Source organism: Pelophylax lessonae (assembly GCF_965119305.1).
Source record: "Pelophylax lessonae genome assembly, chromosome: 3".
NCBI classification, from domain to species: domain Eukaryota; kingdom Metazoa; phylum Chordata; class Amphibia; order Anura; family Ranidae; genus Pelophylax; species Pelophylax lessonae.
Genome location: NC_138770.1, coordinates 3,056,952 through 3,067,543, shown reverse-complemented (window position 1 = coordinate 3,067,543; position 10,592 = coordinate 3,056,952). Strand labels below are relative to the sequence as shown.

General features: G+C 47.5%; 4 protein-coding genes across 4 annotated transcripts in view; 1 reads left to right on the top strand and 3 right to left on the bottom strand.

Moving 5' to 3' along the window:
* The window catches only part of LOC309549119 (uncharacterized protein), a 2,919,967-nt gene that overhangs the window by 340,446 nt on the left and 2,568,929 nt on the right, over nucleotides 1-10,592 (top strand). The gene's annotated exons all lie outside the window — the stretch shown is intronic.
* LOC309549117 (uncharacterized protein) overlaps nucleotides 1-10,592 on the bottom strand; it is a 4,285,597-nt gene that overhangs the window by 1,816,737 nt on the left and 2,458,268 nt on the right.
* LOC309549127 (uncharacterized protein) overlaps nucleotides 1-10,592 on the bottom strand; it is a 193,389-nt gene that overhangs the window by 127,225 nt on the left and 55,572 nt on the right. The window lies entirely within an intron of this gene.
* LOC309548686 (uncharacterized protein) lies at nucleotides 8,681-9,855 on the bottom strand (the record flags this gene model as incomplete). The annotated part of the gene is made up of 5 exons (XM_082248648.1): nucleotides 9,733-9,855; nucleotides 9,398-9,532; nucleotides 9,188-9,311; nucleotides 8,974-9,071; nucleotides 8,681-8,884 (listed from the first exon to the last, which is right to left on the bottom strand). The coding sequence occupies exons 1-5, from the start codon at nucleotides 9,826-9,828 to the stop codon at nucleotides 8,681-8,683; spliced, it is 657 nt and encodes a 218-aa protein (XP_082104774.1). The 5' UTR covers nucleotides 9,829-9,855.

Below are 10,592 nucleotides of genomic sequence, written 5' to 3'. Positions count from 1 at the left end.
ACGCAATGTTGATAGTGAACAGATAAAAACACTGACAGAATCCATGGATGGCAGGCTTTTGAGTGTCCTTGCAAAGAAAGGTGGCTATATTGGTCACTGATTTGTTTTTGTTTTGTTTTTGAATGTCAGAAATGTATATTTGTGAATGTTGAGGTGTTATATTGGTTTCACTGGTAAAAATAAATAATTGAAATGGGTATACTGTATATTTGATTTTTGTTAAGTTGCCTGATAATTATGCACAGTAATAGTCACCTGCACACAGAGATATCCCCCTAAAATAGCTAAAACTAAAAACAAACTAAAAACTACTTCCAAAAATAGTCAGCTTTGATATTAATGAGTTTTTTGGGTTCATTGAGAACATGGTTGTTGTTCAATAATAAAATTAATCCTCAAAAATACTCATTTGCCTAATAATTCTGCACTCCCTGTATATATTTATACACATACATATACCGAATATCCTATATAAATAATGCAACAATGGTGCCCTCTGCATGAGCAGGGTAGGTAGTGAAACTTCATTAAAGAAACTTTAGCTAGACACACCCTTAGGGGCTGTCCCTTCAGACATTACCCCAGACACATAGAGCTTACTAATCAGTTTCGTAGCAAGCAGTACAGGAAATACAACCAACCCCAAAATAGAGGGGCGGGGGCTGCGTCTGTCAGAGGACTCAGAGAAAATAACTTTACGGTAAGTTCTTACAAAAATTCTATTTTCTCTTAAGTCCTCCTAGATTCATCACAATTGGGATGTCCCAAAGCAGTGTAGATGTTAATGGGTGGGAACAAATGCAACCAACAAAACAGTAACGTGTCCACAAGGCCAGAAAAAAACGTAGCCAACAGGGCAACAGAAGCTCAACCAACAGGAGCTAACCTAAGAAACAAAAATTTTCCCCAGGAAGAGAAAAGCAAGTCTCTTCAACAAACCGCAGCCTGTAAAACTCAAAGGAAGCATCCGAGGATGCCATCACGTCAATCTTGTAGAATTTGGTAAAAGTGTGCACAGACGACCAGGTCGCCGCTTTACACACCTGAGCCACAGAAGCCTGATGGCGAAAAGCCCAAGAGGCACTCATAACTCTAGTAGAATGCCCTCACAGGGAAAGGAGGAACCTGACCCTTCAGTGAATAGGCCTGCACAATAGTCTGGCTGATCCATTTGAAAATGGTTGCTGCGTCAAACCCTTACGAGGTCCCTCAGGAAGGACAAACAGGGAACCAGACTACCTAAAAGAGTCCGTGCTAACAGGTAAACCCTGATCGCCCGGACCACATCCAGCGAATGCAAAGCAAATTCCTTGGGATGCTAGGGCTTTGCACAAAGCGAAGGCAAAACGATAACCTCATTGAGGTGGAAGGCAGACACCACCTTAGGGAGAAAGGATTGGCTGGATCGCAGAACTACCTCATCCCCATGAACGACCAGATAAGGCAAACGGCAGGACAGAGCCGCCAACTCAGACACACTGCGAGCAGAGGTAATAGCCACCAGAAAAGCAACGTTCTGGGAAAACACAGGCAGAGAGATTTCTCTGATATTTTCAAAGGGGGTCATTGCAAAACGGACAAAACCATATTCAGATCCCACGGAGGCAAAGGGGATCTCCTAGGAGGAGCCAGATGAGGCACCCCTTGAATAAAGGTGCGAATAAGTGAATTAGTTGCCAAGGAACGCTGGAAGTAAAGGGCCAAGGCCGACACCTGACCTTTAAAACGCCAAACGTTGGTCCACTCCTTTCTGCAAGAAAGCCAATGCCCCCGCCACCGAAAAAGGAGCGAGGATGTAACCCCTGCGACTCACACCAGGCAAAGAATGCCTTCCAGGTACGATAACTCTTCCTGGAGACAGCCTTCAGAGCGCTCAGCAAGGCAGGAATCACCGCATCGGAGAGACCTCTGACTCTCAAGCCGTTAAAGCCAGAGACCAGAAAGCAGGATGGAAGACCAGCCCCTGAGACAGCAGATATTCCCTCAGAGGCAGCCACCACAGAGGCTCGACAACCATCTTTACAAGGTCTGTGTACGAAGACCGGCGAGGCCAGTCTGGGGCCACCCGAATTACCTGCTCCTCTTCCAACGCCAATCTGCGGAGGAACTCTGACAACAGTTGAATCGGAGGAAAGGCACAAAAAGCAGCAAATACCAGTGCCAAGGCACAACCAACGCGCCAGAAGATCTCGAGCCCTGGCCACAAACCTTTCAACCTTTCTGTTCAGACGAGACGCAAACAGATCCACTTCCGCTGTCCCCCACCGGGATCGGAACACCTCTGGATGCAGGGACCCTTCCCCCTGATCCAAGGACTGATGACTCAGATAGTCCGCCTGCCAGTTCTCCACTCCAGGAATGTGAACAGCGGAGAGAGCTGGAATGAGCGCCTCGGCCCAAGTCAGAATTTCAGCCACTTCCTGGGCCAGCCAGGCACTCCTGGTGCCCCCTTGATGATCGACGTAAGCCACAGCCTTGGCATTGTCGGACTGTACTCGAACTGGGAGACCGTGCAGCCGAGGCGCCCAAAGGAGCAAACAGAGAATGAACGCCATGAGCTCCAGGACAGAGATCGGTGAGAAGGATCGACAGATCGCCCAACAGGGTCGGGTGATAACCCGCTCTCAACAGGAAATCGTCCAGATACCCGAATCGGGTGAGGGTTTCCCTTCATGCAGAGGAGGAATCATCTGCAGAGCCAGACTGGCTAGTCTCTGGCCCATCCGGCTCGTCCTCTCCGGAGAGTCTGAATGGTGTACCTTTTTCCTGCGCCCCTCAGGCACGAAAAAGCCCCCGGTGAGCCTTAAAGGAAGGTCCCCACTTATCTCGGGGTGCCTTACCCTTCACGGATTGGAGGAGAAGAGTACTCTTACCCCCTGCGAGACCCTTGATCATCTCATCCAAGGAGTCTCCAAAAAGGCATTCCCCCAAATAGGGGAGATCAGACTTGGTCTTCTTAGAAGCATGGTCCGCCGACCAGCTCTTAAGCCACACCATGTGGCGGAGTGCAATCCCCACCGCAGAAACTCTTCCGACCAGAGGAGACTCGTCCAGGGCCGTGTCGCACAGATACACAAAGGCCTGGGCCATTTGATCCGTGAGCTCAATGAGAGTCGGGGGAACCGACTCAGCCAGCAAGTTGCTCTTAGGCACCTTGATCCATTCTGTAACTGTCTGTGAAACCAGCACAGGAGCGAACACAGGCTTGAGGAGTGAGGCCGCCAACAAGTACAGGTGGCGGGAAAGTGATTCCATGCACCTGTCCATCGGGTCTTTAAACACCGGGGAGTCCTCCACGGGCACCACCATGGATTTATTCAACCTGGAAACAGTGTGGTCCACCTTAGGAGACACTGTCCAGCGATTGAAAACTGGGTCCGAAAAGGGGTAACGGCATTGAAAACGATTAGGCACTGCCAGCATGTGCTTAATGCGCCGCCACTGTTCATTCACAATATCGTGAAACACCTCGGGGCAGGGGAAAACCTGACCCGACTTCTGGGCTTTCCGGGAGCCAAAGACAACCCCCTTCCTGACTGGGTGGGCTCATCATCAATATTCAAAGTCTCCCTGACTGAGCGAACCAGTGCTTCAACCAAAATGGGTTCCCCATGCAGCAGCGGAGGAGGAATCATTGTTCTCACCATCCAAGTTGGAGGACAGGGATCCCTTTAGGGAGGGCAGTGTCCATGGCAACCACATCAGGCTCTGAATCAGAAGACTGAGAGGGCATAGACCGTTTTTGAATATTAACTTGTGACATGACAAGATCAACTTTGGGTGCCAAAGTTTCAATGGCTGCAGACAAGGAGGCTAGGGAAGGTGACTTAGATGTCCCAGATGCACACACAAGATCAGTGGGTAAATTGTCACTCTGGGACTTCATGTTGGCAAAGAAATAAAAAAAGGAACGCTGGCCCTTTAAATCCGTGGTAGCGGCCCGCACTGCTATCCCGCGCTGCCACTGGAGACCCCTTTAAGAAGTAATTAAACTGATTAAGCTAAATGTGTCTGAAGGAATGACCCAAAAGACCCCCTTACTGTGCCTGAAAAATTCAGCAACCGCTCTCCATGCTTGTGTTGCAGCAAGTGAAAATGGCAGGAGGAGGTGACCAAACATCACTAGAGGCCAAACTGCCCTGAGCCACACAAACATGGTGCCAATAGAAAGTATAGGAGAAACACAGGGAAAATGGCTACGGCCCTCACAATACGGCCTGCCCAAATCCAAGATGGCGCCAGAAAACGGCGCCAACACACAGCAAGGCACAAAATGGCTGCTGCCCTTACATTGATTTCAGCCAGGCTGCCCACACCCAAAATAGCGGCCAAAAACAGCGCCAGCAATCAGGAGCCCAGGGAACTAGGCCACTGTGGGAATCCACCACAGGAAACCCCCCAGGACAAGGTATGAGCAATACACCCCCCCAAACTTAGGACGCCGCTAGATCGCCCCCACATGGAGCAGGGAGGCAGGGTCTCGGCTGACCAGCCAGGGAGATCTTACAGAGACTGCAGCTCTGACATCCCCAGAAGAGGGCCCACATTTTCCCCACACATGACTGTCCCAGGGACACAGGGGGCATAGCATCACTCACCATACCATGGAACGCAGGCTCCGCTCCGATACAGCTCGCCTCCCACACTGAATGGGGGTGATGTCAGCCAAGAGGGGTACGCTGCAACTCAGGGCGTTCCAGGTTGATGTGTCCCGGTGAAGGTGCTCTTCGCAGGCTCGTCCCCTCTGTCGGGGCACCTTCGTGGCGAGGCCTGCGCCTGAACACAACCTGCACACGCTCGTTGGCCAGGCTGGGGTACCATAAGGATCTAGATAATCCAGTGCTGTCACTTGTAGTTCACCAGGAGGATGCCCCTGACACTAGCTAGCGATAGTGAGTAAGGCCCCTTTCACACTATTGCAACGCAATTTTGCAGCGATTTCGCGGCGCGATTTTTGCCGCGATTTTGAAAGCATGGGCAAGGCTATATGCCTCAAAATGCATTAAAATCGTGGCAAAGTAGTGCAGGAACTACTTTGAAGTCGGTGCGACTTCAAAACGCACTGATATGAATGGGGCTCATTGAAAATAATGGAAAACGACTTGTCATGCGATTTTGCGGTCCAAAATCGCGGGACAAGTCGCACTAGTGTGAATGGGGCCTAAAGGAAAAATAAACATAAACATTTCTCAAAGAAAATAAAAAACTGAGACCGGAGTCCCAGCAGAGAACCTAGGTCCTACTCCTAAGCTAGGCAGCAAGAAACTGATTAGTAAGCTCTATGTGTCTGGGGTAATGTCTGAAGGGACAGCCCCTAAGGGTGTGTCTAGTTGAAGTTTTTTAATTAAGTTTCACTGCCTAGCCTTGTAAGAAAAGAAACGGCCGCACATCCAGGAATTCCAGTTGCCTTTAATTTCCAAAGTGATGACACCAAAGACACCAACATAGGGTCACGTAGACGCGTTTCACACATACATCTTGTGCTTAATCATTACAATGACCACAACAGCCTATAGATCTTAAATAATAGACCGCCCCAATAGTTGCAGGTGTTCCGGGGCGGTGATAATCAGCAGTTGTGCACAGCCCAATTAATCACCTAACTTCAGCCCCAAAGAGCATCTGAATAGAGATTCAAATACAAAATCAAACTGAAGGTCCAAGTTCCCGTGCATATCGTGAATTCTCCCATACACACAAAGACATGGACCAACAATCACATAGAAAATTGTATAAAAACACCAATGAAATATTGGAAAAAATAAATGTGAATACATACAACATAAAAAAGAAAGAGAAAAAACTATAGTAAATGTAAAAACATCTATCTGGAATACGCACATATGTGCATACAGTTGCACACCTGCACACACATGGATACATTTCACATGCATGTACAAAAGACATATACATAACATCATTATTTCCTCCATGGAATAGACTATTCCCACCTTAACCACTGACCGCATTCTAACGTACCGGTACGTCGGTACACTTTGCGGGGTTATACCGGGATGATGCCTCTAGTTAGAGGCATCATCCCGGTACCGAAGTTTGAAGCCGACGGTCGGCTTTCCGTCGGTAACGACCGATGCGGCTCGGGAGCCGCTCGATCGTTACCCGGGGGGGGGCGGGAGAGGACGTCCCCCCCCTCCCGCCGCCTTCCGTGGCTCTGCTCGGGGCTCCCGTCCCACCAGGAGACCCGAGCACCCAGCCGGCACATCCGCTGGCTGGGTGGAGTCCCGATGAATGCCGGAAACGGCATCGATCGGGTCTCCGATGACGTAACCCGGAGGCGGCGTCCATGACGTCACTTCCGGGTTACTGTGCTGCAAAAGGCGGCAGATTTGAAAAACGGCTGTATGTAAAAATGCAGTTTTCGGTGTTTTGCATACAGGGAAGGGTAGTGGAGGGGTTTGGGGTCTTTTAGACCCTCGATCCCTCCATAAAGAGTACCTGTCACTACATATTGGTGTCACAAGGGATGTTTACATTGCTTGTGACAGCAATAAAAGTGATCAGATTTTTTTTTTTTTTTTAAAAACCTGTAATAAAGTTTAAAGAAAATAAAAAATAAATAGGAAAAAAAAAAATTTAGCCGCCCCCGTCACCGTTAGCTCGCGCACAAAAAAAAAAGTATACGCAAGTCGAGCCGCGAATGAAATCGCTGTTCAAACCCCACATGTGAGGTATCACCGCGATCGCCAGAGCGTGGGCAATAATTAAAAAAAAAGAGCTACACTCTAACTCTAAACTGGTAACCGTTAAATAAATTTAAAGCGTCGCCTATTGAGATCTCTATTGACCGTAGTTTTTGTCGCCATCCCACGGGGGGGGGGGGGGGGGGGGGCGCAATTTTAAACCGTAACATGTTGGGTATCTATTTACTCGGCGTGACATCATCTTTCACAATATAGAAAAAAATGGGCTAACTTTACTGTTTAGTATTTTTTAAATGCAGTGAAATGTGATTTTTCAAATTTTTTCCAAAAAAATGGTGTTTTAAAGACCGTTGCGCAAATACCGCGTGACAAAAAATTTTGCAATGACCGACATTTTATTCTCCAGAGTCTTTGCTAAAAAAATATACATAATGTTTGGGGGTTCTAAGTAGTTTTCTAGGAAAAAATACTGGTTTTAACTTGTAAACAAAAAGTGTCTGAAATAGGGCTGGGGCTTAAGTGGTTAAGGATGCATAAACTAATGCATCCACGTATACATCATGAAAAAAAACATCTCCATTATAACACCTGTATGGACACATATGTTTCAATAAAGTTGTAAAAAATGTGTGGTAAATCACTGTAAATCATGTATACAGGTACCCACACGCCATAGTGTCCGCTTTTAACCAATGTGTCCACATAAGAGTACCAGGAGATATCAAAAATATAAACATAATAATCGATAAAGGATCATTGATCATATAAAAATCCACAGCAGAGGAGGGACAAATGCAGTACATAATCAAACATGCATAAAGATGGACAATACATATATATATATATAGAAGGCATCCATCCCAATGTATGGAGGGGTTCCCAGTGGGGCTCATTCATAAATATGACTGACATCCCATTCGAAGTTGAGCCGGAGTGGGATGCGACTCTGCAGATGGAATATCCAGAATACTTCCCTCCGACATAGGGATCGGAATGCATCACCCCCCCCTCCCCCGCCTTGGTACCCTGACCTTTTCAATAACCTGGACCCGCATAGCTGTTTTGTCCCCATTGTGGCACCCGTTGAAATGTTTGGCCACATTAGTAGACAGATTCTTCTCTATACTGTAAACATGTTGCTGGAACCGATCCCTAAGACGTCTATAGGCTGTTGTGGTCATTGTAATGATTAAGTACAAGATGTATGTGTGAAACACGTCTACGAGACCCTGTTGTGTTTGGTGTCATCACTTTGGAAATTAAAGGCAATTGGAATTCCTGGATGTGCGGCCGTTTCTTTTCTTACAAGTTTTCCACGGAGGCGGGCAGGGACTAGTACTCTATGGGATATTCCACCTCTAAGCTACCATCACACACCTGGAGCAGCGTTTTCTCCCTTCACTGCCTAGCCTGCTCCTGCAGAGGGCGCCATTACCCATTTATGAGGAAACTATGAAGTGGCTGCGTCTGTCAGAGGATGTAAGCGAAAAGAATCCGCCCCCTAGTACAAATCCCCCCTTTATTATATCACCTATTCTAGTACAAGCCCCCCAAAATTTACCCTCCTAGCACAAATCCCCTTCTCCCACCCCCTCCCAACACAAATCACCCATGAATCACCACTTCTAGCACACACCCAAACTTACTTTCCTTTAACAATTCTTAGCCCCTGCTGCTCCTTAAATTCCTCCTCCCAACACAGATCCCTTCCCCCCTCAATTTCCTTGCGGTGCCCCCCCCCCTCGCATAATACAGTGCCCAGGACGGCCGCCCCTCTTGCCCACCCCCTGTCCTGACCCTGACCCCAGGTGCCTAGATCTGGTAACTCCTCTGGTGAAAATGAACATTTTGCTTCCAGCTGAACCCCAGAATCCCCATAAATCCAGTCTAGAGACATACATTGTGTCTGCAGCACAGAGAAGGAAGATTATCCGAGAGAAATACAGGAATACAGGACGGGGAACACAGCTCAGGAAAGTGACCAGGGTATTACAGGCTGATATCACCCAGTCCTTGCTCTACTCTGGACCAATCAGTGAGCAGTATGGGTGGAGGAATGTATTTAGTGTTAATGACCCACCTGTGCTGATCTCTGTAGGAGTGTCCTCCTCTATAAATGTCCCCGTTATTCCATCCTCCTCCATAGACTGCTGATCATCCCTCACATACGTCTCTTCTTCTTCTGCTTTATCCTCAACTTTAGAATCTCTGAGGTTTCCACTCTGAATATATAATAAAAATGACATCAATGGTAACAATGCAGATAATGTACAGATCCTAATGATACTATCAGTGATTGTTCCTCATCTACCTGATGATGGTGAGGGATGGTGTGACCTTCCTGTGTGGAATCCCGGGAATACAGAGGACGGGGACATCTCTCTGGTGGGTTCCCATTACTGGATCCATCTGTAGGAAACACACACACTGACTGAATACATTGTTTCTATGTGTTTATCAGATGATGGGGGATCTAGGTGGACCCTCCGTACTGCTCTCTCCTTTACAATAAAGTCTCCTCTTACCCGGTGATGTGAGGGGCGGCTGATTCTCCATCATGACGTCCTTGTAGAGATCCTTGTGTCCTTCTAAATACTCCCACTCCTCCATGGAGAAATAGACAGTGACATCCTGACACCTTATAGGAACCTGACACACACAATGATACAGTCACCATCCAGACACATCTCTTGTCTGTTACTGGATAATGTCCCAGAATTCCCAGCACCGCTCACCTCTCCTGTCAGCAGCTCCATCATCTTCTTGGTGACTTCTAGAATCATCTGCATGTTGTGTCTCTCAGGATTTAGGGAGTCACATGGAGGCACTGTGATGGTCATATGATCACCTGACTTCAGAAGAGGAAATCTCTGTATTGAAGAACCAATAGGAATATTATGTTAGAATCCCAGAATCCTCCTCACCTCTCTGGTCAGGTCTGTGTTTTATTTATAGAGATAAGAGTGATGTCATGTGACCTCCCAGAATCCTCCTCACCAGTCCAGTCAGGTCTGTGTTTTATTACTAGAGATAAGAATGATGTCATGTGACCTCCCAGAATCCTCCTCACCTCTCCGGTCAGCAGGTAGATGATCTCCAGGGTGAGGTTTAGTATCTTCTCAGTCATGTGACTCCGGTCCTCCTCCATCCTCATTGGTGCCATCATTTGATCTATACAGGTCTCCTTGTAGACGGATAATTTGGGGAAATGAAAGTAAGAATTATTTGGATAGTATTGGTCACAATAATAGGATGTGGATTTGAGGGTGGTAATCGGAGAGTTGCTGTACATTTAAGAACTACTCTCCCCATGAGAATACATTTAATCTGGACTGTTTCGGGTTTGTTACATCTTGGAGGACCTTGGACCCTCTTAGCCTGTCAGATCAGAATTTCCTTTTTCTCTGTTGGGTTTGTTTGGTTTCTGAGCTGGTTTGCAGCTGAAACAGAACTCCTCTAAGAACAAGTGCTCACCAACGAATGAAGGAATTCCCTTCTTCATCTTACATAATATTCCAGAACAAATCACATGACCAGTGGGACAATAGGATGGTTAAGATTGCCAGTTCTGTAATGTCTGAAAAATAAGTGCAGGTGGGGTGGGAGGACAATCATAGACCCCCCTCTGTAGAGTCCTTTGAACCCTCCAGCCCCCTATTCCCTCAGAGTCCTGAAGCCTGACTACCCCCTCAAGGTTCTCAGAGTCCTTCAGATAAATTACCCTTTGAGAGGCCCCTAAAGTCTTCCAGCTTCACTAAACCCTCACATCCCCTCAGCTCCTCTACTTCCCTCAGAGCCCTCAGTATTTTCCTCCCTCCGACACCAATGATGGAACATATTCTTCATGGCAGGCTGGGGAATGTTTTCTTCCTCCTGACCAGCAATGTAAGGGGCTCCATACTCCTGACCCCTGCGCTCCATCATTGTGTT